This window comes from Lepidochelys kempii, chromosome 1 (assembly GCF_965140265.1).
Source record: "Lepidochelys kempii isolate rLepKem1 chromosome 1, rLepKem1.hap2, whole genome shotgun sequence".
Classification (NCBI taxonomy): Eukaryota; Metazoa; Chordata; order Testudines; family Cheloniidae; genus Lepidochelys; species Lepidochelys kempii.
In genome coordinates this window covers 321,833,810-321,858,746 of record NC_133256.1, presented here as the reverse complement: position 1 = coordinate 321,858,746, position 24,937 = coordinate 321,833,810, and the positions used below count along the sequence as shown (strand labels likewise).

At 40.2% G+C, this 24,937-nt stretch overlaps 1 protein-coding gene across 12 annotated transcripts in view; it reads left to right on the top strand.

Moving 5' to 3' along the window:
• CPNE8 (copine 8) overlaps positions 1-24,937 on the top strand; it is a 296,010-nt gene that overhangs the window by 38,883 nt on the left and 232,190 nt on the right. For 11 of the 12 annotated variants that reach the window (XR_012156821.1, XM_073328394.1, XM_073328405.1 and 8 more), the window contains 2 exons: positions 9,404-9,450; positions 16,452-16,555. Coding sequence is in view for 11 of the 12 variants with exons in the window: in XM_073328394.1 (XP_073184495.1) it covers positions 9,404-9,450; positions 16,452-16,555 (151 nt within the window). In the remaining variant the exon portion in view is untranslated. Of the gene's footprint in view, positions 1-9,403; positions 9,451-16,451; positions 16,556-19,307; positions 19,352-19,514; positions 19,609-24,937 lie in introns of those variants that run through there. The other variant, XM_073328397.1, reaches the window with a different exon arrangement.

Here is a 24,937-nt window from a genome sequence, read left to right as displayed (position 1 = left end):
GCAAATGACGACAATGGGCAACTGATTAAAATTTGGGCCTTAAGAAAACATGTTATTGAAGGTCATACTATCAGTTTTTCTCAAATTCAAGCACTCATGCATTGGAAAGGGAGAACCTCTGTGAAGAAGGCCAGCATTACTCATGTTTTGTACTTCCTACAGGTCAGACTTTCCATGTATTTGCTTTCAGATTACAAGAGTGCAAAACATGTTTTATTCTCATTCTTACATTTTAAGACTTCCATAAGCAGCAACTCTCACTGGGCCTTTGCAAAGTACAAGGATGTTCAACACTGAAATTTTTGTTTTGGTGTTTGAATCTCTGGAGTTGACATCATTGACCACTTCTACAAAGTTTCCTTTTTAGTGATGGTAACCTCAAAAAGAGCTCAAGTTCTGAAGTTGTAGCAATATAATCTCAGTATTGTACAGTTCAAATGATAAAATATCCTTGAGGAGAGACCCCTCCCACTCCACAAAATACCATCTTCTACAATTATCAGAATAGATAACATTCCTTCAATATAACTAAATTTAGCTTCTGACAAGGGAAAAAAATTCACAAATTTGATGTCAAAAGAGTAGTAAGTATTTTTATTTTTATAATATATATGACTAAACAATTCAGAAAGCCAAACTGTTTCTTATAATATTCTTATTGTCAAAGCAGAAGTCTCACTATTGAGGTGGATAAGTTCACACATCCCTCAAACTTAAAGCCATAGATTCTTTTCCACCTCATAAATTCAGAGAGCGCTTTACTCAAGTGGCAGCCACAGCTTGGGCAAAAAGGTTATATGCATAATACCAAGAAAATTAGAAATGTTATGTGACATGGCTGTCTCCGCTCATGCTAATTAAACAGAATTTGAATGTACAGTTCCCCAGCAGAGAAGTCATTTGTTAGGAGAATGTCTCAATCTCAATAATATCATGGTAGATTTTTCTAGATGATTCTGAATATAGTTACCTGGTATTCTAATGATTTCTCATGTCCACAAATCCAACCCATCAATTAATTTTGATGTTATAATTATGTATGATAACCAGGTTATAATTAATTGTGACTTGCAACTTTTTAAAGTAAAAATTTGTAGAAAGTTGACTTCATATATTTGGCTAGTGGTTTTTTTTTTTTTTTTTTTTTTTTTAATGCCTGGGAAAGTACTCCTCTGAATTATGATCTTTAATCATTTCTGATAGTTCTTGTCTTGCCAAGACAAGAAGGCATAGTGGATTAATTTCAATTCATGATTTTAATCAACTTTTCCTTTTGTATTTAATTTCTTTTCTAAAGAAAGGTGCATTCTCATTGGTTGAATTACAACTAAATAGAGCCTTTACACTAGATTTGGTACATCTTTTTGCTATCTAGGAGGGTACGCTGTAACCCTATACATTTAATTAAGCGATTATATAGCTAAGTATTTTCAGATTCTTATTAATTGTACATTTTAGTATGTTAGTAGATGGTGAATATTGCTTATTAGATAAATCATGAGCAAAAAGTGAGTTGTCTAGCTGCATTAGGATAGTAACTGGAATTTAATTGAATAAACAAAAGAGGGTATACAATATATAGTTATTAAAACAACCTAAAATGTTTTGGATACATAAACGTCTCTTATCAAAACATTTTTCACATTTACAACTAAATGACTTATTAAAGGAACAGAGGGATAGCTGCAGTCAGTGAATTAAACAGATTTTCAGGTCAGCCTGGGAAAATTTTCAAATATGTCTAGTGAAAGTGACTGGAGCTTAAGTTCCTACTTGCTTAAGTTTCTTGACAATGAGACAACAGTCTCTTAGGTTACTTAGGCTATCCTTCAAACTTTTAAAACTAATAGATCTCATCCCCTCCATCCTCATTTTTATTCATAGACTGGAAGAGAGAGAGACAAGTTTTTCCTATTTTTAGAACTCCCAATCGATTTCTCAACTATGAATGAATTTGTCTAAATGAAGAAAATATTCTCTCTATGTGCCAGCAGAAGAGGCTACTGCTGTTAAAAGTTGGTTTAGCACTTAGATAAACTCTCTGGTTCCAGGTGCTTAGCTCGTGACTTCTACCAGTTCAGTAGTGTGACTTTAAAACATCATCAGCAAATATGTACTGCTTGAATGGTTCACCTCCAGCCCTGAAATATATTATGACTCATATCATAACACTGCTTGCTCCGTGCACTTCTTTCCTGCCAGTAATTTAACTTTGTTGTAGGATATTTCTTCAATGTCTCTTAAAGTTCTTTCAATATTTCAACAACATCAGCAATGCAGCTGCAGTCTTTCTGCAGTTTGTTCAAGGCTGTGGAAATAGGTTTCAGTATATTCAGCATATCTTCTACATTTTTCTTTATTCCAATGGTGACTACTTCGCCTGTGATAGTTCCATCTGTTTTGTTACAATTTTCTTCCCAAAATGTCTTCCGAATGGGCCAGATGTTAATAAATAGATCAGAACTGTCACCCGCTAAATTCTATGGTACATCTTGGATGAGAATTAGTTTGGATCATCTTACTTTCTCAGTGAAGCTGAAGCCAAATACTTTCAAAACAACCACTTTGCAATTTCAGTAGGATTTTCTTTCCTGGAGTTACCTTAAGCCTTCAGCTAAAAGATGCATCTGCACCCATATTTTATAAGTTTCAGGGACCTTTCATTATCTTCTTCTAGATTTCTTCTCCTGTTTGCTATAGTTGTAGCATTGTGTGTGACAAAGCTATGCACTTCGAAGTTGTAGACATTGCAGATAATGGACATTCATAACCCTGTTATGTCTAAGCTGGATCCTGAAACAAAATGGTGAAAAAAAGATAGTTTTCAGGAATCACAGGGAAGAATGACAATTATTCTCTGTCTCCAAATGTAGACCTTGGATCCCCTTTTTTGACATTTTAGAGATGCAGATTATGGAGACAGGGCTTTGGAGCAGAGCCCGGAGCTGGAGTGCGGAGCAGCTCCGGAGCAGTGGAGCTGCAGGTTTTTGCCTGGAGCTGGAGCGGAGCCAGAGCACAGCTCCAAAGCCCTGCATGGAGAGGCTGGTTATACCTATTAGGTCTGCTCTCTTCAACCCAACCAAGATTTTATCTCTCTCCCACTTTTCATCTCCACCTGTATCTGAGAGTATACAGGATATATCCTATACCAGTGGAAGGACATTCATTTATATTACTGTACTGTAATGGTTCTTGGAGTACCTGGAACTGTGAGTTACCTTGTTACCCCTCCTCTCAAGTGAGAGGGAGTCTGGTCTGTGATGGTTTGGTCTTAGCTCCCTAAAACCACCAGCCTTTCAGCCACTCAAGCACTCTCCTCTGAGCTGTGCCAGCCCTGTCTTTGCCTCGTAGATAAATGAGAGGCATGACAGTCCCTGAGTCCCACTGAAGTGTTCTCTTGTGATTTCCAGCCCCTGACACCTGCTACTCACAGAAATCCCAAATCCTCTTTTCCCAAAGGAGCAGTGTATCCCAGTTTCTCAGTTTTATCTTAAGTTGGTGCTCCTGTATAACACACAGCATGTATGTGCTTTTATAATAAAACAACTGTGTTTTAAGAAAATACAGAGGTTCCACTAGAAACAAGAGTGATGCAAACAAATGGTTACAATTAAAAAGCCCACATAAAACGCAAACTAGGGCCTACACTTATTAGTTACATTACTCCATTATTTGTTACCTTAGCTATCTAATAAAATCGGATTTCTCCCCTCCCCCAGTTTAATCTGTTGCGGAGCTCGCTTGTTTCTCGGGAAACAGGATCCAATCTTTCATAAAACACCCGTGCTGAATAAGAGGTCTCCTCAGTTAATAGATCTAGAGTGTCTTTCTCCACCTGGTGATATACTAACTAAACCAGTCTTTTGCGTCTCTGTTCGTAGAAAGGGTGATCCCCGTCTGTCATAATGTTCCTTTTTACTGCAAGTGGTTTCAGTGGTTATAGTTTCTTTGATGGTTTTCCATTGACACTTTTCTGTGTTGTTGGCATGTTGGACATTCATCAATGCATTACATAATCAGTTAGCCAGGGAGGGGGACTACTTCCTCCCACTTCAATGAGCCCTCACTGAGATACATGATTCCCTGGTGACTCACTTTCACACCATGACCATAAGGGGATAATTTTCAATATGGTTACATCATTCCTTGGACACACACCTCATGATTGCGTATTGATAAGTCACAAGGTTGCAGTAGAGACACCTCCTCATGGTGTATCCTTCATGGATAAATATAATGAAAGTGATGTATTAGGTGAAGTGAGTTTGTCAAGTCCGAGACAAAATTATTGGTAAAGAACTGTGAATTCTTTGCCCTGGTGCCAGTGGGCTTATGAATCACATGTACTTACTGTCAAACTCTATAGGGGTATCTGCAGCATAGGAAAGAGTTAGGAGCAACAAGGCTTCTCATTCTGCCCCTTCTGACATAGAACAATGTAAGCTGAGCACTTCTGGCAGGAAAGTCTACTTCAGCTCACTAGGTCTTCAAGAAGCCACTTCTTAAATCATTATGTCCCATTATGATTGTCTCATGGGATGCCAAGAGCCCCATCCTGGACTTTTTGCCTGAGGACCAGAGGGAAGTACCAGGACCCTCTTCACCAAAGGTCAGATTGGCACTAGGATTGCTGTATGATGCCTCTGTCATGAGTACAAGAACAGTGGCCCCAGGAGTGGCTCTTGTGAGGTATTCTTGCTTGAGATCCTTACAGGTGGCTCTCACAGCTGAATCCCAAGAGAAAACTGAAGACCTCGCTTTTGAGGGCACTAGCCTCTCATGACCAAAGTGGTGAGGCGGTGGAGAAGACCAAGGCTACTAAAGCCACTGCACCATCCTTGGAAATAATAGTCCTTTTTCAACTTACTTTCTACCCAGCATTCTACTTCTAAAGACAGGCTTCCTCACAACACCAAGGGATTCCTTCCCAGAGGCAGTATCAGCTGCCTCCTAATCCTGTTATTGGCAAATCATTTGAGCAACAGAAGAGCAAGTATTCCTTGCCACATATCCCCATAGCCTTCAGTATCAGCTTCTAAAAAACAATTTTGAAGGTGCAGTTCAGAGTCATGTATCAATTTACATTACCTCTCCAATCCTTCCTTCTTTATGTCCTTCCTTTGGACTCACTCTCCTCCTCCTTCTCCAATGCCTAGTGCATTATTACTTTGATTACTGAGTACTGAATGTTATCTGCATTGGGTACTCTATCCAGTTCTGCACCTGGCCACCTCACCATTGTCCCTTCTTCTTCCTCCTCCTTCACAGACCTGTCTCAGAGTCCTATTGGAAGAAGTGGATTCCTTTCTCAATAAGGGAAGCCATACAGGTGTTTCTACAGGAACAGTGAGGGAAAGGATTGTATTTCCACTATTTCCTGATTCCAAAGTTTTTAGATCCATTCTTGACTTCCTAAACTTCAACAGGTTTAGGAGAACATTTAAATTCAGGATGCTTATTCTGCAGGACATTGTCTTACCTATCCCAGGGATATTGGTTTGCAGCTCTCAGTTTACATGATTTTTGCCCTTGTGCCAGTCAAACACACTTGCTTCAAGTATCTGAGGGTTTTTGAGGGGTGGCGGAATAAAATACTATCAGTTTAGCGGCTTTTTTTTTTTTCAGTTAATTCATGGCTCTACAAGTCTTAACCTAGTGCCTTGTGATGGTTACTGCACATCTCAGACACAAGGGATTTTTATCTAACCATACCTTTACAATTGGATTCTAAGGTTCAGCTCCCAACAGGATTTCACAAAGCAATCCAATATATGGGTAATCTCTTGCAGTCTTTGGGATTGTTTAATCTCAGGTCGGAAATACTCACTTCATCCCACAAAAAGGATCATCTTCGTCAGAGTAATCCTGGACTCTATTTGTGCCAGTTCCTTTCCTGCAAAAGAGTTTTCCCAAAAGTCAAGACTCCCTGGCAATTCTCAGGGAACAACTGATGCAGACCACACAATTATTCTTGAAACTACTAAGCCTGATTGCCATAACAACCTACACCTCACCATATGATTGTCTGAACATGAGATCCTTGAAGCTCTGGATGGTAGGCGAATACATACTAAATGTACACCACGTTCAAAGAAGACTGACCATCCCTCCTCAAGTCCTTGAACAGCTTTGCTGGTGGAAGAACAGGGATAACATCCTCCAGTGGGATATCTTTTGCTTCACCTTTCCCCACTATCGTGGTCACAACTGAAGCTTGCAGTCCATGCAGGGGTGTACATGATCATGATTTCCAAATACATGGACTGTGGAACACCTAGCAATCCAGACTCCATATCCATGCACTGGAGCTCAGCGTAGTATGGTGGGCCAAAGGGCCATACTCAAAGGGCCCTGTCTCTGTATCTTCATGTAGTATAGGTGCTTTCAGACAATACCATGGACATTTATTAAATCAACAAGCAGGGAGGAGTGTATTCGCAGGCCTTAACAGCAGAAGCAAGAAAAGTGGTGCATTTTTTTTTTATTTAAAAAAAGAAAAAATTTGTATCCCAAACCAAATCTCCCTAGTAGCTCTTCACCTTGCTGGGGAGAACTATGTCTATACATTGTCTCTCAGTAAGGGGTCTCAGGATCAAGCCAAGTGGTCCTTGATACCAGTGGAGGCCAACATATTATTTCATAGATGGGGCCAGTAATAGACCTCTTTGTGTCTGAGCAAAACACTAAGTGCTATGTATACTGCACAAGAGCACACACAGACCAAAGATTCCACTTGGATGTGTTTCTGCTGGACTAGAGCTAACTGCTTCTATATGCCTTCCCTCAAATTTCTCTGATACCCATAGTTCTAGGAAGATCAGGTTGGTCAGAGCAAACATTATGCTAGATGTATAACAATATTATGTAGCACAACTTTGCTATATCTATATTTAGCCAAGAACTCCGTACCCATGTTCTCCTGGCAGAACACTGCTTGCTAATTTCCCATAAATGGAAATATAAAGAGGCCCTTAAAGAGAAGTTACTTACCAATAGCTGTTGTTCTTCAAAAGTTGCTTGGGTGTAGTCCCAGTACCTGCCAACCTTACTCTCTACCTCCGAGTTCTTAGAACATTAGGACTGGCAGTTAGGGAGAAGGAACTGAGGCTGTCTGTGTATGCACACTTCTCCTTATATAGAGTAAGGGGTTGACACCTTTGTATGAGATCTCTCAGGCAGCTGTACTGGAGGTGGCTTTTCAAGGCCTTTCCTTTGCTTGACTCTAAAGGTGCCATATCTCACAATTGTGAATACACAGAGGCAACACACAAACAATAGTTATTGGTAAGTAACCTCTTTATTATCTATTATTATTTATTTATTAGCTCAGGGGCACCATTGTTTTGGGCACTATTATAAACATACACAAATTGACACATTCCTTGTCATGAAGACTTTATAGTCTAAATTAAGACAAGACCTACAGTCTGAGTACAAGAATAAGATGGAAGGAGGATAGAGGAAGATGGTTAGTATAATAAAAATCATGGTACACAATGTGATGATTTCAATGTAATTAAAAAAAAATCATACCCCCCCCACACTTCCTTAATATCAACTTCATCCTCTATAGACTATGATAATCTTGGCTTGGTATTATTTGGCTTTGGTTTTATTGTTTTTCTGCCATTTGGTATAAACTAGTCCCAACTTCCCATTTTAGCCTGCCAGTGCAGGATCAATATGGGTGGGTTGTCTTCTGTGCTCCTGGGACTGTCTTACCTTCATTCTGTTAACTGCAGACTAGTGCAAATTAGGTATGGAGCAAAGTATCTTTTAGAGGAGAAAGAAAATCCAGTTTCAGGCTTGACCCTGTTTCCACTGAAGTCAGTAGGGTGATTCTCTTTAACTCCAATGGAAGTATGTAACAGGGTCCACAATCCGCCCCTCTTCCTAGGGCCTGCTTGCTGCTCCACTCAGACTCAGAAGCTTCAGGGTTGTGCAACACCGTGTCTTTATTCACTAAAGGTTATCCCACCACCAGTGTCTGTCTATATACAACTTTACAGGATTAATCTCCTCCTTTACAGGCAGAACCAGCCTTCAGCTAGGAGGCCTCCAGTCCCCTCCCTAACTGGCTGCCTCCCAGCCTTTGTAGCCCGTGGCTTGTCAGGCCAGCAGGTCTTGCCAATCCTCAGGCCACCATCAGGCCTTTTCCATGAGCCCCAATATGTTTCCGCTGATTGGAGCTGACTGGGCAGGGGCTAATTAGGCGCTTTTGCACCAGCACCCTGCTACAGAATTGAATTGGGCCCTTACCCTTTGTTGCTAAAGACTGCAACCCAAAGCATTTTTTTTTTTAAATTAGAGATTAAAAATGTATTGAAGCAGGAGAATAATCTGTCAGAAAACCATTTAGGGCAGATCTAGATCAGCATTATTCAGAAGGCGGAGTGGTACTGTGTTAGGTTGCCTTTTTGGTTGCTGGCTTACACGTGGTTCAAGATTCATGTGTAGTGAACAAACATTAACCTGTAAAGGCTGTTGGATGTGAATGAGTGATTGCCCTAATCAATTTTATACATGTATTGGATAACTGCTGCTATTAACTGTATTACAGAAGTGCAGAGAACTCCCGATTCTTGTACCTCCAGGATTGAGTTTTCCTGCTCTCAGCTCCTGAGATGGAGCTGGAGAGTCAGATGATGATAATAATATTTAATAAAAAAATTATATCTGTTGGAAACAAAGGGAGTTCTTTTTTTGGGAGGAGGCAGTGGCATGAAGTCTGTTGCTAAAAGTGAAAATATTCTGTATGGGCATTTAGTGACAGCTCATAAATGTACTTTATTATGGCGTTTCCTTTTTTAAGGCTTGTACTGGGTGGATGTGTCACTTTGGCAACAATTACTGGCTTTAAACAAAATTTTTGTTTGTGGGAATTTAGTTAAAAAGTGTATCGATATACAACATATTATATCTTTCTTTTGTATATTTGGAGCAGGTCTAAGGAAAAAAGGCTCAGGAAGTTTTATCTCTCCCACCCTATTTTCTCTCTCTTTCCTATATGGGTCCCTATTTGTTTCTCTTTTAATTCTCATCTCCTGAAGACAGTGTATTTTTTAGAGTACTTATAGTTAGACCAATATTTCAATCTGATTTTAGTGAAATCTTGCTTTTACGCAGTGTTGCATCTAAGGATTGTCAAGTGACTTGCTAAAAGTCAAGCAGTAAGTATCACAGCCCACTTTAGAGCCATTCTATTTCCAGGCTCATTGTCCATATTGTCTCCATAGGAGGGCTCCAAGCATAGGACTATTAGGAACTGAGTGCAAGGATTTGATATTTGATTGTCCTAGCTAGTAATTGCAACAGCAATGTAAGACTTCCTAAAACAGATTCATTTAATGTAAGAATGTTAAAAGAAATTATGAAAATGACAGAGCATTTCTTCTTTCCACAGTATGTGTTTTGTATACACAAGGTATTGGAAGCAAAGAATGGAGAGAGGTAAGGTGGTGGTTTTTTTTTTTTAATGTATGTTTTTGTTTTTAATTTTTTAATTAAGTGTGGTGGTTTGTTTGTCATGGCAAAAAAAAAAAAGGGAAAAATTATGATTAGTTGATTGATTGCTATGCAAAAGAAGTCCAGCTCTGAAATGTGCAGAAAAAAAAGCCGAAAGACTCAGGGTCACTTTATTTTGAACTCTTTGTATTTATATATCCTGTGTTATATTTAAAAATGGTTAATTCCATTTAAAGAACAAAGATGGGTGTCCCATACTTCCCTCCACCGTAAATAAAACCAACTTTATTTTTAAAAAATATGGAGCAGGCTAGCCAGGTTTCCAAAGGCTATTTGTGAAGGGGAAAGGGGGGAGGAGACTAGATCACTAACAGTTTTTGTCTCAATTATTAATGGTTTTACTTCTCCGATTTGGCCTACTGGTACTTTACAGTAGTCATATACTCGAGTTCTTAAGTATGGTGCCTGGGTGCCTCCAGATTCTAAGTGGGAAGAAGAACATTTCATTGTTGTATCAGCAGTTGGAATCATCTCAGGTGGTAATGACTGAAATACGTTACTACCTTACAACTGTTCATTGCCCTGCTCTAAATAAGTTAGTGGTCTCAGTTCATTTTCTAGGGGACAGATGTCAACATCACTTACGTGTAGTACTGTACGCTTGTTGGCACTCTTAGCAATAGAAGTAAAAGAAAGACAAAGTGAAGTTAAGCCTATTACTTAACAGGGAAGGAAGCAAATAATGAATGACACAGCAAAGGCTGAAGTGCGTTAATGCCTTTTTTGCTTCAGGCTTCACTTAAAAGGTTAATTGTGACCAGATGTTTAACACAATATTAACCACAAGGGAGAGGGGATTTCTGGGCAGAATAGTGAAATAATAGGTTAAAGAATGTTTGGATAAATCGGATCTCTTCAAGACGGTGGGACCTGATGAACTTTGCTGCAGTATACTTAAGGAACTAGCCAAACCGATCTCTGAACCATTAGCTATTATTTTTGAGAACTCTTGGAGGATCGATGAGGTCCCAGAAAGTTGGAGAAGTGCAAACATATTACCTATGTTCAAAATAGGGGAAAATGAGCACCCAGGGAATTACAGACGGTTCAGTCTAACTTCGATACTTGGAAAGATACTGGAATAAACTATTGAATAATTTTATTCAACCTAGAAAATAAGGTAATAAGTAAGAGCCAATATGGATTTGTCAAGAAGAAATCATGCCATAAGTGTATGCTTATAAAATCTGTGGATGGCTCCAAGCTGGGAGAGGTTGAAAGCACTTTAGAGGACAGGATTAGAATTCAAAATTACTTTGATAATTTAGAAAATTGGTCTGAAATCAGTAAGATGAAATTCAGTAAAAATAAATGCAAAGTACTATACTTAGGAAGCAAAGGAAGAAAAAATTAAAATGGTGAATAACTGGCTCGGCAGTAGTACTGCAGAAAAATAATCTGAGGGTTATAGTGGGTTGTAAAACCAACAGTATGATATTGTTGCGAAAAAGTCTATATGTCATTCTGAGATGTACTTACAGGAGTGTTGTACGTAAGACAAAGGAGGTAGTTGTTTTGCTCTACTCTGCAGTGGTGAGGCCTAAGCTGGAGTACTGTGTCCTGTTTTCGGCACCACTTTAAAAAAGATGTGGACAAATTGGAGAGAGTCCAGAGAGGAGCAACAAAATAAGAGGCTTAGAAAACATGACCTTAGAGCAGCAATTCTCAAACTGTGGGTCAGGACCACAAAGTGAGTTGCGATGCCATTTTAATGGGGTCACCAGGGCTGGCTTAGAGTTGCTGGGGACTGGAGACGAAGCCCGAGGCCCAGGCCATAGCCCAAAGGCTTCAGCCCTGGGCGGCAGGGCTCGGTTACAGGCCCCCTGCCTGGGGCTGAACCCCTTGGGCTTTGGCTTTGACACCCCCGCCCCCGGGTGGGGAGGTGCAGCGGTAGGGCTCAGGCTTCAGTCCCCCCTTCTGGGGTCATGTGGTAATTTTTGTTGTCAGAAGGGGGTTGCGGTGCAATGAAGTTTGAGAACCCCTGCCTTCGAGGAATAGTTGAAAGAACTGGGCGTGTTTATTCTAGAGAAGAGAATGTCTGGTTGGGGGGGTCATGATAAATCTTCAATATATAGAAGGTTGGTATAAAGAGGACTGTGATTAGTTGCTTCTTTGAATAATGTCCCTATAGGTGCTCTACTCTGGGTGCACTTGCACCCATGCTCCTTTGATCATTGATTTTTGCATAGCAGTGTCCATTTGGCCCACATATCGCATAGTGCAAGCAAACTATCCTCAGTTCCTTCTCAACCACTCACCTGAGATGGAACCTTAGCAGTTGTCTGCACTGAGTTTTACCTCAACTGTGTCCCCTTAGCTCTTTAAGTAGTTAATTATAGTTGTTCTTAGTAGTAGTTTTAACTGTAGTAGTTTAAAAAGTTATTGGATTTTTTTTTAGACAGTTACTCCCCCCTGGGAGTTTTTACTTTACTGGAAAGGCATGCCTGGTTTTCCTGGTTTCAAACATTGTCTGTCATGCCAGAAGGCAATCCTGGTGACCTTGCCTGTCATGCCAGAAGGCAATCCTGGTACATCTGTTGCTTCAGGACTCTCATATTTCCCAAAAATGCAACTTCTGTCTGGTATTTAAAATGTAAAGCCAGAAAAAATGTGAAGCTCAAACTTCAACTCTTCATGATGGAGAGCTCACTCTGCCTGGCCTCTGACCCTAGCCAGGGGACCAACCCCTGTTGGCTGGTCTTTGAATAAGTCCGCTGCCTCCACTGTCTCCAAACTGCACTCCTCAAGGATATCTAAGAGGAATACCCAAGATTCCTCTCATAAGACTCCCAAAATCTGTCCCTCAAGTTATCCAGATAGGGAATCTACCTCAAAAGAAAGTCACTGCCTTCGATGACTCCAGCCCCTTCAGCACCCACTGCTCTCCAGTCTGGTACTTGCGAGACTGCTGGTTCCTCAGGTACTGAGGGCATGATCAAGCCTAAAGACTATGAAGTCCCAGGTTCTGAGAGGTCAGCTGGTACTGTCAATGGATCAAGGCAGCAAAAAGAGCACTGCCTCTTCTCACCCAGTACCGAAGATGCTCAATCGGGCTTCTTCTGGAGGTCTCCCCTCAGAGTGTTTGAGATTTATAGTACCGTCAACTCCCTCTGCCATTATCACTTTGGTGCAGGCCATGGATATGGTACCGACACGGCTCTTGGTACTGCAGGAGTTTCATTTTCTGCTAGACCTGGCTGTTTCCGAGACACCTGACTCAGTCATTGCTCAGTTCTGATCTGTTCTCTGTACCTAGGATCTCCAGATTCCCATACACCTGGCTGGTACTGATGGTTGTACCTCAAATTTCTTCTGCTGCTCCACTGCTTCACAGTGACTTGGAAAAGGAGGATTCTGATAAAGATCTTATCTTCATCTCTCAAATATCTGTCCTGAGGCTCTCCACTCCATTCCTATAGAGGCTCTTTTCCATAGGTCTCTGAGGAAATTGATCTCAGTCATGAGAGATGTCCACAACCACCATCTTGCTGGTACAAACACTCATGGATTCCTCCACCCATGTAATATTCACCAGCCCCTCAGCTATACTGGAAGTCAGGACACCTAGGTGGCTTGTCATCGGCAATTCTTTAGGGCCTCGAACGCCATCTGTCAGAGGTAGACAACTTTCATCGCCCTCTCTCCAATAGACCAGAACCTCAGGAAGAAACCTTTTGAGGAACAGGAAACTAGGGGCTGATGAAGAGATCTCTCCACTAGCCAGCATCTTTTCTCTATGCCCCGATGAAGTGGTCATGCCACTCCACGATCCCTGGCTGACTATTTTAAACAGTTCCAGGACCTTTATCAAGATGGTCACGGATTCTTTGCAAATTCTTCTTCAATAGGTTAAAGAATCACATCAGAAGCTGCTTGACATTCTTCATACAGCTTGATCTGCTCACATTGCCTTTCTTGTTGGCTTTTTCAGGGCCTCATTATGTGGCACACCTGGCCTCAATTTTACCCATGTTCGAGAGAACAGACAAAAAAAATACTATGTCCCCTCTAAGGACTCAAAATTTTTATTTTCTCATCCCTATCCTTAGTCCTTGGTGGTCAAGGTGGTTAACGAACATGGAAGGCAGTACCACACTAATGCTGTTCCCTATGGTAAAGATCATAAACACCTTGACCTATTGGGTATAAAATCATATTTGTCAGCAACTTTATAATTTAGAATCACCAACTACCAGGCATTAATGGCCAAGTACAACTGTACAGATTATACCAAGCTGAACTCCCTTATTGAACATCTACCATTGGAACACAGAGAGCAATTCCAGGCAATTATTGCAAAGGCCAGCTGCTTGCCAGAACATCTCTTCAGACCTCCCTGGCTGCTGCCGCTGCTGCCACTCCTTTGATTTCTATGGTGGTAGTTATGAAGAGGGCCTCTTGGATTCAGATCTCAGGATTTCCAAAAGATATCCAGATACAGTTGAAGACTTTCCTTTTGATGACACTAAATTGTTTGCTGACTGTACAGTCGAATTTCTGATGCATATTTCCATATAGCAATCCACACATCCCACAAAAGATTCCTATGTTTTACTGTCGTTCAGGCCCATTTTCAGTTCAGGGTGCTCCCTTTTGGCTTATGATCTGCCCCAAAGACCTTTTCAAAGGTCATCAGTAGTAGCAGCACACCTCCGCTAAATGATTGGCTTCTGAAAGGTTGCTTCCTGGACCTTACTTCACAGGCAACTTGTGAAGCCATAGATCTCTTTCTCAAATTGGGCCTACAACTGAATACTTCAAAAATCCTCCTTGGGCCTCTATACATACCTTTTGGTGAGCATTATGCAATAACTCATGATTCGGCTGTACTTTCTTCAGTACTGGACTTGATTTCGAAGCTCCCTCCTCCTTACTTTTACTTGATAGCCATCTGGAGTGGAGCACCATAGGGACACAACTCAAAGAAGAAGAAATGGTTACTTACACCAAGCAGTAACTATCGTTCTTCAAAATGTGTCCCCCTGGGGGTGCTCCGCCACGCGCCCTCATTCCCTTCTGCTTTGGAGTTCTCTGCTATGGAGCTTCATGGTAGAGAAGGAACTGAAAGCAGTTCACGCACTCAGTGCTTATATAACAGTATGGCCCATAAGACTGAGTAATATGCATGTGTGGGCAGAATAGGTGCTGCTATGAGAAATCTATGATCAAAGGTGCAGAGTGCCTAAGTGCATTTGTAGTGGAGCATCCATAGCGACACATCTCAAAGACTCAGTTACTGCACAGGGTGAGTGTACACTTTCTCTCATGTCCATTGAGGGTAGGACAAGAAGTCATCTGTTTAGTTGCAGCAAGGGTGATTTAAGTCCGATATCAGGAGAAACTTTATTACTATAAGGATAGTAAAACACTGGAAGAGATTACTTAGGGAGGTTGTGCAATCCCTGTCCTTGGACGTTTTAAAGAACAGGTTAAACAAATACCTGTCAGTCCCCAAGAGGGTGGAGTGGAGGGAAGTGCGGGGCGGGGGAGGGGAGCGGAGAACTATATGACCTCTTGAGGTCCCTTCCAATCCTATCCTGCTATGAGTATTTGATTTCTAGGAACTATAGCATTCAAATTGGGAAGAGTAAATATAACTAATGTTTATGGTGGGGAGTAGTTTTCCTAAATTTGAGGGGAAAACTGTTTGTTTGTAGCTTTAATGTCTTGACTGATATGGGACCGGTTTTGTTCAATATCTTCATAAATGATCTGGAGGATGGTGTGGATTGCATTCTCAGCAAATTTGCGGATGATACTAAACTGGGAGGAGTGGAAGATACGCTGGAGGGCAGGGATAGGATACAGAGGGACCTAGACAAATTGGAGGATTGGGCCAAAAGAAATCTGATGAGGTTCAATAAGGATAAGTGCAGGGTCCTGCACTTAGGACGGAAGAACCCAATGCACCGCTACAGACTAGGGACCGAATGGCTAGGCAGCAGTTCTGCGGAAAAGGACCTAGGGGTGACAGTGGACGAGAAGCTGGATATGAGTCAGCAGTGTGCCCTTGTTGCCAAGAAGGCCAATGGCATTTTGGGATGTATAAGTAGGGGCATAGTGAGCAGATCGAGGGACGTGATTGTCCCCCTCTATTCGACATTGGTGAGGCCTCATCTGGAGTACTGTGTCCTATTTTGGGCCCCACACTACAAGAAGGATGTGGATAAATTGGTGAGAGTCCAGCGAAGGGCAACAAAAATGATTAGGGGTCTGGAACACATGACTTATGAGGAGAGGCTGAGGGAGCTGGGCTTGTTTAGCCTGCAGAAGAGAAGAATGAGGGGGGATTTGATAGCTGCTTTCAACTACCTGAGAGGTGGTTCCAGAGAGGATGGTTCTAGACTATTCTCAGTGGTAGAAGAGGACAGGACAAGGAGTAATGGTCTCAAGTTGCAGTGGGGGAGGTTTAGGTTGGATATTAGGAAAAACTTTTTCACTAGGAGGGTAGTGAAACACTGGAATGCGTTACCTAGGGAGGTGGTGGAATCTCCTTCCTTAGAAGTTTTTAAGATCAGGCTTGACAAAGCCCTGGCTGGGATGATTTAATTGGGGGTAGGTCCTGCTTTGAGCAGGGGGTTGGACTAGATGACCTCCTGAGGTCCCTTCCAACCCTGATATTCTATGATTCTATGAAGGAAGTGCTGTCTTTTGAAATTTTCAGTCTATAAAATGGGGATGGGCACATGCTGCTGTTCATGCTGGAAAGGGTGGACTTCTGGTAGTCTTTTCTTGCTTTCCTGGGTGTTTTCATGTGGACATGATCCTCTCCTTGCAAAATCGCTGTTCCAGGAGAGACCTTTGGTGCATCCTACTTCATGTCCCTTGCACGTTTCTGTTCCTGGATCTATATGCTGTGATATAGATATGTAACTTCTTACAACAGGATCTTATGCTTGCCATAAGCTATTACTTTTCTTTTACAGTTTGGAAGAACAGAAGTAATTGACAATACTTTAAATCCAGATTTTGTAAGAAAATTCATCATGGACTACTTCTTTGAAGAAAGAGAGAACCTGCGGTTTGATTTGTAAGTTAATCAACACACCTTTGATTCTAATGTCATTAGCACTGTGAAAATGCACTGATGTTTTGTGAAGGCAACCAGTGGTTTACTTGGGAAGAAGTGACATCTTCAATGTGAAGTAGATTAATTTGGATGAATGTGGTGATTTATATTTACAAAATGGAATAATTATGTAAAATGGTAAGCCATTAGGAGCGACTGTGAGGAATGAGTGGATGTCTAGTGGTTAAAAGTATTGCTTTGTTTTTTATAAAATCTTTTATAAGATCAGAGTTTTGAAAAACTTAAAAGTTCATTAAATTGTTATGAAATGGCAAATGTACTTGTGGCATATTCGCAAACAAGGTGTGAAGCAAACACTCCAAGTGTAAATTATCACACATTAATTGCAGATCTAGGGTTTTTTTTAAATCAAAATAAGACATGACTCCACCTACAGTTACAAGTGTACATCTGATAATACTGGCTCGGCATTTTAAGTTGGAGATAATTATTTAAGAAGTGAGTGAAATTTGAGATTGTTCCAAATAATAGCCACCTTCTGTCCTTCCTATTTTTTTCTGTAGTTTTTATCCTCCTACATATAATCTGAGGGTTAAGCCATTTACAGAATAAACACATCCAAGAAGATGTCTTCTTGTGCTACCTATAGGTACAAATTCTATGGGAAAGAATAGGGCCTTCTGATATTCTTGATGAACTAAGCCAGATGCTGTCTACATAGAAGTAGTAGTAATAATCCATAATAATAACTTCCTTTGTATACCTCAAAGTTCTTCATAAAGTAGGTGAGCATTATTATCTCTATTTTATAAATGGCAAAACATAGGGGAGAGAGAGAGAATGAATTTGCCCAAGATGACACGGTAAATTAGTAGCAGAGCCAAATTTCAATTCCCTAGGTTTGATTCCCAATTCAGTATGCCATCTATTGGGCCAGGCTGCTTCTACCTTGCTCACACTGGTGCCATACTGTCACATATGGGGACTTCGTAGAATCATGACTGATCCTGAGGATAATTAGACCTACACTGAAGGTGGCAGAAAGGTCATGGAAGATCAGTCAAAGGCTGGACGTGGAAATTATGTATTAGACAAGAAAAATTAATTTATTCCTTCAAAAACTCAGAGTATTTTAAATTATTACCTTTCCTGTACTTTGCTACTGAATATATTTGTCTATGAGATTAATAAAAAATATAATAAATAATACTCTGTGTGAATCCCAAAATATCTTGGGAGAAACTGTTGCAGATACTGATATATAAAATGCAGAAGATGATTCTAAATTTTGTCTAAATATGGCCTCTCTTTCTCTTCTATCTCCGAGCACAAATGTGAACAAAAGAAGGGATCTCATGAAGTGGAAGACTAGTAAAATTGCCTCATAATTTCAAAGACTATAAAGCTAATTGAATTTTAGTTTTTATTACTGTAAGAAATGTTAAGAGTTTTCTATAGAAGACATGATATAGAAGGAGCTGGTTGTGATCCCTATAGATTGCCTAACGCTTTCTATTAAAAGTTTCTTGTGACCTTTTTATGAGACATACAAACACCTCCACTATTTTCAGTAGCCTTTTGAAGTTCAGCAAGGAGAAAACCTTCAGTCTACAGAAATGTTTTTCTTTGCCCTATGAAATTCCATTCAGATTTAGTCATGTTATAAATGGTTAAAAATGCTGTACACCTATTTTTGGCAGCATGCAAAATAATAATTGAACACAAACATTAAGATTTTGGCCCATGCCATAACCATCATAACAGAAGCTGAAGGAGCACATGCTGCAATGCTGAGCTGCTGTAAAGGTGTGGTGTGGAGAGCCAAGCTGAGCTGGACCTCAGCACCCCCATCCCTGACACACACCCACACACGCCAGACCTGGAAGAGAGATCTGTGTCCCATTTGCATCTCATGGAGGTAGAAGGAGAGAGAAAATGAGCACCAAGTTGGGTTCCCCTTGACCACCCTCTTAATCAAGCATGTGGCACAAGCAACTCATTCTGCTCCCCCCCGCCCCCCCGGCCAAGGATAATAGCACAGATAATAGCGTTCTGCTGCTGGCAGCTAATGTGCTTACTTGTGTAGCTCAAGTGGTAGCAGTTTGTGCTGAAGAATGAGTGTTCAGACCATAGTGTGTGTGTTAAATAATATAACTTGTTTTTACATTGTTTCCTTTTATTAAAAAAAAAAAAGGAAATTACATACTAAGAAACTAAATTAAAAATGATTTAGTTTGCAAAGTCAAGCACATGAGAGTTAGGAAATGCCAAAATGACAGTTGTCTGTCCCACTTTATCAAAATGCATACATACAAGGTGGCAGAATTAATTTTAATTTACACAATAATATGCTGGTTTTTTGTTCCACAGGACCTCTGATTCTTTCAATTCGTTAGTTAAATGCACAAGGAGGTAGAATTAAGGTGGGCCAGGCAACAGTAAAACTGCCATTTCCTAAGTTTCGAATGCTTGACTTTGCAAACTAGATAACTTAATGGGGTTTTTTTTGTTTGTTTTTTGTATGTCTCAAGGTAGATAGTTTATCTATAGAATGTCATCTATGGCTATATCCGAATATATTGAATTGTTCATAAATTTGTAGTGTCAGTAAAATTGTTGGATTTTAAGCATAGCAAATAATTTCCTGAGTGCATGTTTGCAGACATTTTGTGTAGCATCTTGTTCTCCGACAAGCTGAGGTAAATAAATTTAAAACTGTCATTGTAAATACTTTCTGTTCTGTTCTCTATAGGTTTTCCTGTCCTAATCACTGTACTATCTGAGCACCTATGAATTGTGAGTTAAGTGACATGTCGTGTGGTTGACATGGTTGACATGTCGTGTGGTTGATTCTTTCTCTCCTCCTCTCCCTGGGGAGGGCGGGGAGTGTGCGTGTGCGTGATTTGGAAGGTTTTGGTTTGGTAGGATTTGTTTTTATTTTAATTCTGTTTATTCACAGACTATGTGCCTTATATTAGCAAATGCAAGGTTGAAGAAGCTCATCCTGCACTTGGAAAAGAAGTTAGTGAGATTTGTGATGATCCTTACTCCCTGTAAGAGTTCATTCTACAATCTTGAACTGGTACCCAACAATGGCCTGCCCAGTTGAGCTTTACCCTTATGGTAGAAAGTTCCATGGTGCTTGAGGAGTGGAATTTTTCATCCGAGAGCTTTAGGCAGTCTTTCAATTATAGTAGGCTGAAATCATTGAGCTTCTGTAAGATAAAGATAGAGACACTAGGCTTGACTTGCTATTCCTTTGGAAGCTGGTCTACAGATTTGAGGAGAGGTGAGGGGTGCTCCTGGTAGCCTGTGTTGCTGAGGGTGTATGCTACAAGGATCTTTACTAGTTGCTGTTAGCTTCATGGCCAGCTATATTACATTGCATTGCGATAGTCCATCTGGGAGGTGATGAAAATGTGTATAACTGAGGTCCCGCTGGATGGGATGGAGTTTTCTAGCCAGTCAGAAATAATGGAAAGTGTCCCTCTCTGATGCTACTATGTGAAAGCTTAGTGTCCATGAAGAATCCAGTTCATAGTTCAGGAATACCCTGAATAGGTCAATACAGAAGTAATGTACTTTCAACCAAAGGAGTCTTCACTGTGGCTGCAAACTCTTCGAAGTGCATTCCTCTGCCCATTGCATAACTTCAGTCTTGCTTGGGTTCAGTTTTAACCAGCTATTTTGTTTGTCAAAGACCACTAGCAAGTGGAAAAACTATTGGAGTCACAACTAAGATTTCTGCTATTTATTTTTATTGTTGGTAAACTTAAAAAGATGGGAGCTCCAGCTCATGTCCCTGTAAAGAGTCAGGACAAATCTTTCTGGCAAGAATGCTGAGGGGCAGACATTTCTGGTGGGGCTATTAGGTAATGGACATTTCAGTTCCTATTATTTTAGCTGTAGTAGACAAACACAGCACATCTAATATAAGTTTTTAAAACTTCAGTCAATAAGTTAGTGTCTGCATTTACTATTTACATGACACTTTGTCCTTGGCAAGTGCAATTCCTCCTAGGGCTCCCTTTGGGGTTGTATCGCTTTGCATCACCTCTCTTCCACAAACTTGTGTCTAAGTACAATCTAGGCACGTCATTTGCCATATTGACGTAAAGACACTTTCGGAAGTCACTTTTCAGTTATTTTTCTTACATTTAGTTTAAAATGTTGATTTTAAAATATAACTGGTTACATTTTTTTAAACATTATATCTGATAGCCATTCAGAGGAAATTCAAAGTTCAGGCAGTTGCTCAGTCCTTAATATTTATCATTTTGTTCCTAAATATCATGGTCTCAGCTAAATGTAACAATTCTATTTTATTGGGCCTACAGTCCTGAATAAGAAAACTTCCAATTGCTCTGCAGGATGAATTCTTTCATTAAAAAGAAGAGCAGTAAAAGAAATAAATCATTTCTACCATGCAGGACAGGTGGAATTTTAAGACTCCCGTACACTGGAAAAGAATGAAGTGTTAGATTTAACTCTGATTTTATTTTGCTGATTTGTAACACACCAGTAATTCTGTGTAGCTAACTTTTGTGTGAAAGGAAGTTTAAGGGTCTTACCTTTCTGCCTTTCTCTGAAGTACACAGATATAAATCCATTGTCAAAACTTGATCCTTATACAATGCATCTAAAATTAAATATATTTAAGTGAGAAACTTCACAATATTTTGACATTTGATATGTTTTTCTTTAAAAAGAAATTCTATATAATTGCATGTGCTGGGCAAATTATGTTGTTACACCAGTGTAAATCAGTAAATATACTGACTCCATTGCAGTTAGTCCTTTTAAAATTACACAGGTATAACTGAGGGCCAAAACCTTAGTTCACTGTCTGCCTCAAGTAACTGAGTTCAGGCTCCTGGCAGTGGAGCAGGGTGTGCATAGAAATCCTCCTCCTAAATGATGGAATAGCTGTAGAGCTTCACTAGGTTTAAGTCGCCACAGTTTCTGAAATGGCCACTTTGGGCCTAATACAGTCTCCAGCTGAATGGGGGACAAAATAATCTTTGCAGCAGTAGATTCCCTGTCCCTTGCCAATACTGCTGCTAAGGGGCCCTTTATGGTCAGGAAATGAGGTTGGGTTTGCCCTTGCAAACAGTGTTTGCTTACAGTCTCTAATGGAGCAAAATGGAGAGCCTTACTTCCAATTTTTATGAGTTAAAACGATCTTCTGTAGGCAATCTGGTTTACTCTGTAAAACATTTAATATATAAAATTTATGCTTTCATTTTACAGAAAGTAATATAACTCTCTCAATATAAATATCATTAACTTTATACATAACAAAATTAATGGAAGATGCACAGGATTAAATAAAATAACTGGTTTACAAAACTTTAAAGGTAACAAGGGAATTCAGGTGACTATATGAAAATAAATTCTTGATTGTCTTTGTATCACTTCAGTACATTCCCATGTAGCCAATAGAATCCTAATTAAATTCTCTCCTTTTCTCTGAAGAGCCTCAATTAAAGTAATTTTACGACCTCTGTTGGCAGGTTATTCAATTATTCAGCTGTCCAGTTTTATTCACTATCCTACAGTGGTTCCTATTAATTAGACTAAAACTTTCCATTTTTAATTTTGGACTAGGGCTTCTACACACGTTGCCTGCTGGGATATTCTTCCCTTCCTATTTGTTAATTTCTCACAGGCATTTCTAGCCAGTTAATATGACACCACTGAATCATTATGTCTTTATAGTAGAATGAACAAATTCAATTATTTTAACATACTGTTGATTTAAGCTCTTCAATGTTTTTGTTCCTTTAATAGCTGCTCTGATTTTAGTAGTATTTTTACACTTAATTTCAAAACTCCATGTGCTGTCCCTACAAAAAAGAAAAGTTGACAATAAACTGGGGCTTCTGCAAGGGCTCACATTCCATTGGTATTGGAAGTCCCTAAATGGGGAACAACTTGTTTTTATTTATTTATATTAGCATAGCACCTAGGCATCCCAGTCATGGACCGGGAACCCATTGTGCTAGTCGTCATACAAACCCAGAACAAAAAGACTATCCCTGTCCCAGATGGGCTGGGCACCTGGTCTTTGAGGTTTGAGAGGGGGTTTTCTTGATGTATCTTGCTCTTTTTACTGTATTTTTTTCTGTGTAACTGTTTATTTGCTAATTCGTAAAATTCAGCAATTATAGACAGAGCTGATATAGAGTTAAGGTTGACTAGCACTTTCCATTAAAGATCCTGGTTTTAGTTGCTTATCACTTTTTAACTGTTTGGGATGGAATTTTCCATGCTGGCTGTCTGCCTTTTGTGGGAAGTTTCAGTTAAAACAGTTTAGCAGTTTCTCAGGAAGAGATCAGGGGAAAATTTTAATTAGCCTATGTTTTTTAAAAAAAATTCTTCCAACCATTTTGCTGGGAAGCTCTAATGCCGCCATAATCTGGACCAGGGATTTGAAATATGTCAGGAGGGATGACCTGATATCAGGACTGTGTTTTGCCTTCCCCATGAAAATCTCCCAAATTTGTCATAAAAACTGCAATTTACACATGCTCATTAAGGACTGATTGGAATCTTCAGAGAATTTTAGTAGCCAAATTCTATCTACTTTGGGCATCATATCATAACTCCTACATGCGCACCAGATTGCGCATGCACCATCCTCAGATTGCAACTGAGCATTCTCCATCTTGTGACTGAGCGGGTGTTTCCCTAAAATTGCTTCTCCTGGTAGCTTGTGGAGCCACGGTGGTGCTAGTCACAGGAACTGAGAGTAGGGAGGTGGTCTCTCCTGTGGCTTTGCCTCCCATGCTGGTGCCCTGGCCACATGAAGTGGACAGAAGAAGCATCCCATTTGAAAGTAGAGGGATGCAAGAGAAAGGGGTTGTAGGAGCTAGAGAGTGGGAAGGGGACTGGAGCTGGTGAAAGGATGCACAGGATTAGGGGAACAGGAACCAGGTGATGGGCTGGATAAGAGAAGACTGTGACAGAGATGGCAACTAGGTAAGATGGATAGATAGGAGGGGAGGGAAGGGGAGGCAGGAGCTGGAGCGGGGAGGGAGGATAGGAGCTGAGCGGGAAGGGGGCAGGAGCTGGTAAGTGTCTTGTAAGAAAAAAGTATGTGATCATATAATTAAAGACTGTATCATAATGTGTATGCACAAGGGGGACAAATTAAGGTTGTGTGAGCAATCTTACTTCTGGAATTTCCTAACTTATATGGCTAACTCTGCAATGTTACCATTTTTACATCCAAAAATAATGTTATGTTTGGATTATTTGGTTAAACATATATATAAAATTTGCTGCTGTTCTGCCATGATAGTTGTTGATCAAACAGCGATGTAGGGCTGATGAGAAATTGGTGGATTACTAGACAAAAGGAATCCTTTTGCCTCTACCAAACAAAGCAGACATAGTAGAGTGTAGTAACAATTGTGTTCTCTCCCTGATGGTGCATGTGACATTCTGCTCTACATAATTCAGAATCTCATGAAGTGAATGTTTTAGCAGAACTAGCACCACAGCTAGTTGGCTTCAGAGAAGAAGGTACATGTGATCAAATTGCGAATATCCATCACATCATTGAAAAATGTAGGGAGTATAATCACCCATTGATCGTGTGATTCACTGACTATACAGAAGTGTCAGTACAGTCTGACATAATATGACAGTCTTTGTAGGATTCTGGCAAACATGGGGATCCCAAAGCACCTCCTTGAACTCATCACAAGTCTCTACCATCTACAACAGACCACAGAGTGAATAGCAGCAGGTGACCTAAATTATTTTTCCAGTGGTCAGGGTTTGAGACAAAGGTATATCTGTCTCCAGGCCTTTTCAATGTTCATGCAGAAATTCACTATGAGACAAGGCCTGAAAGGTTTTGTCCGACTAGAAAGAGCTGGAATTTCCATTGGTGGACACCTTTTTAATCAACTCCAGATACTCTGATGATATGGTGCTCTTTTCTACAACAACCAATGCAATGCAACACATGTAGCCTGTAAAAACAGTTCGTGAGGAATGTGGACTATCCCTGAATGAATGAAGCAAAAGTGAAGGGCATGCATGTTGACATGATTAACAAAAACAGGATGCAAGTGGACATTACAATCAATAGTCCAGTTGTAGAGGCAACAGGTGAATTCAGTTGTCTGGAATTATACATATCCAACCATGGATGCTGTTCTAAAGAAATCAGAAGTAGAGTAGAGTCATGGCTTCCTTTACAAAAGTTTGGAAAAACAGTGGCATCTTGAAATGTATGAAGGTTCAGCTGGTGAAAAACTTAATTCCATAGCAATTTATGGATGTGACTTGTGGGAAATTAATGCTACTCCATAAGAAGTTTGAAGCCTTTGAGAGGTGATACTGGTGAAGACTCTTGTGTATCTCTGGAAT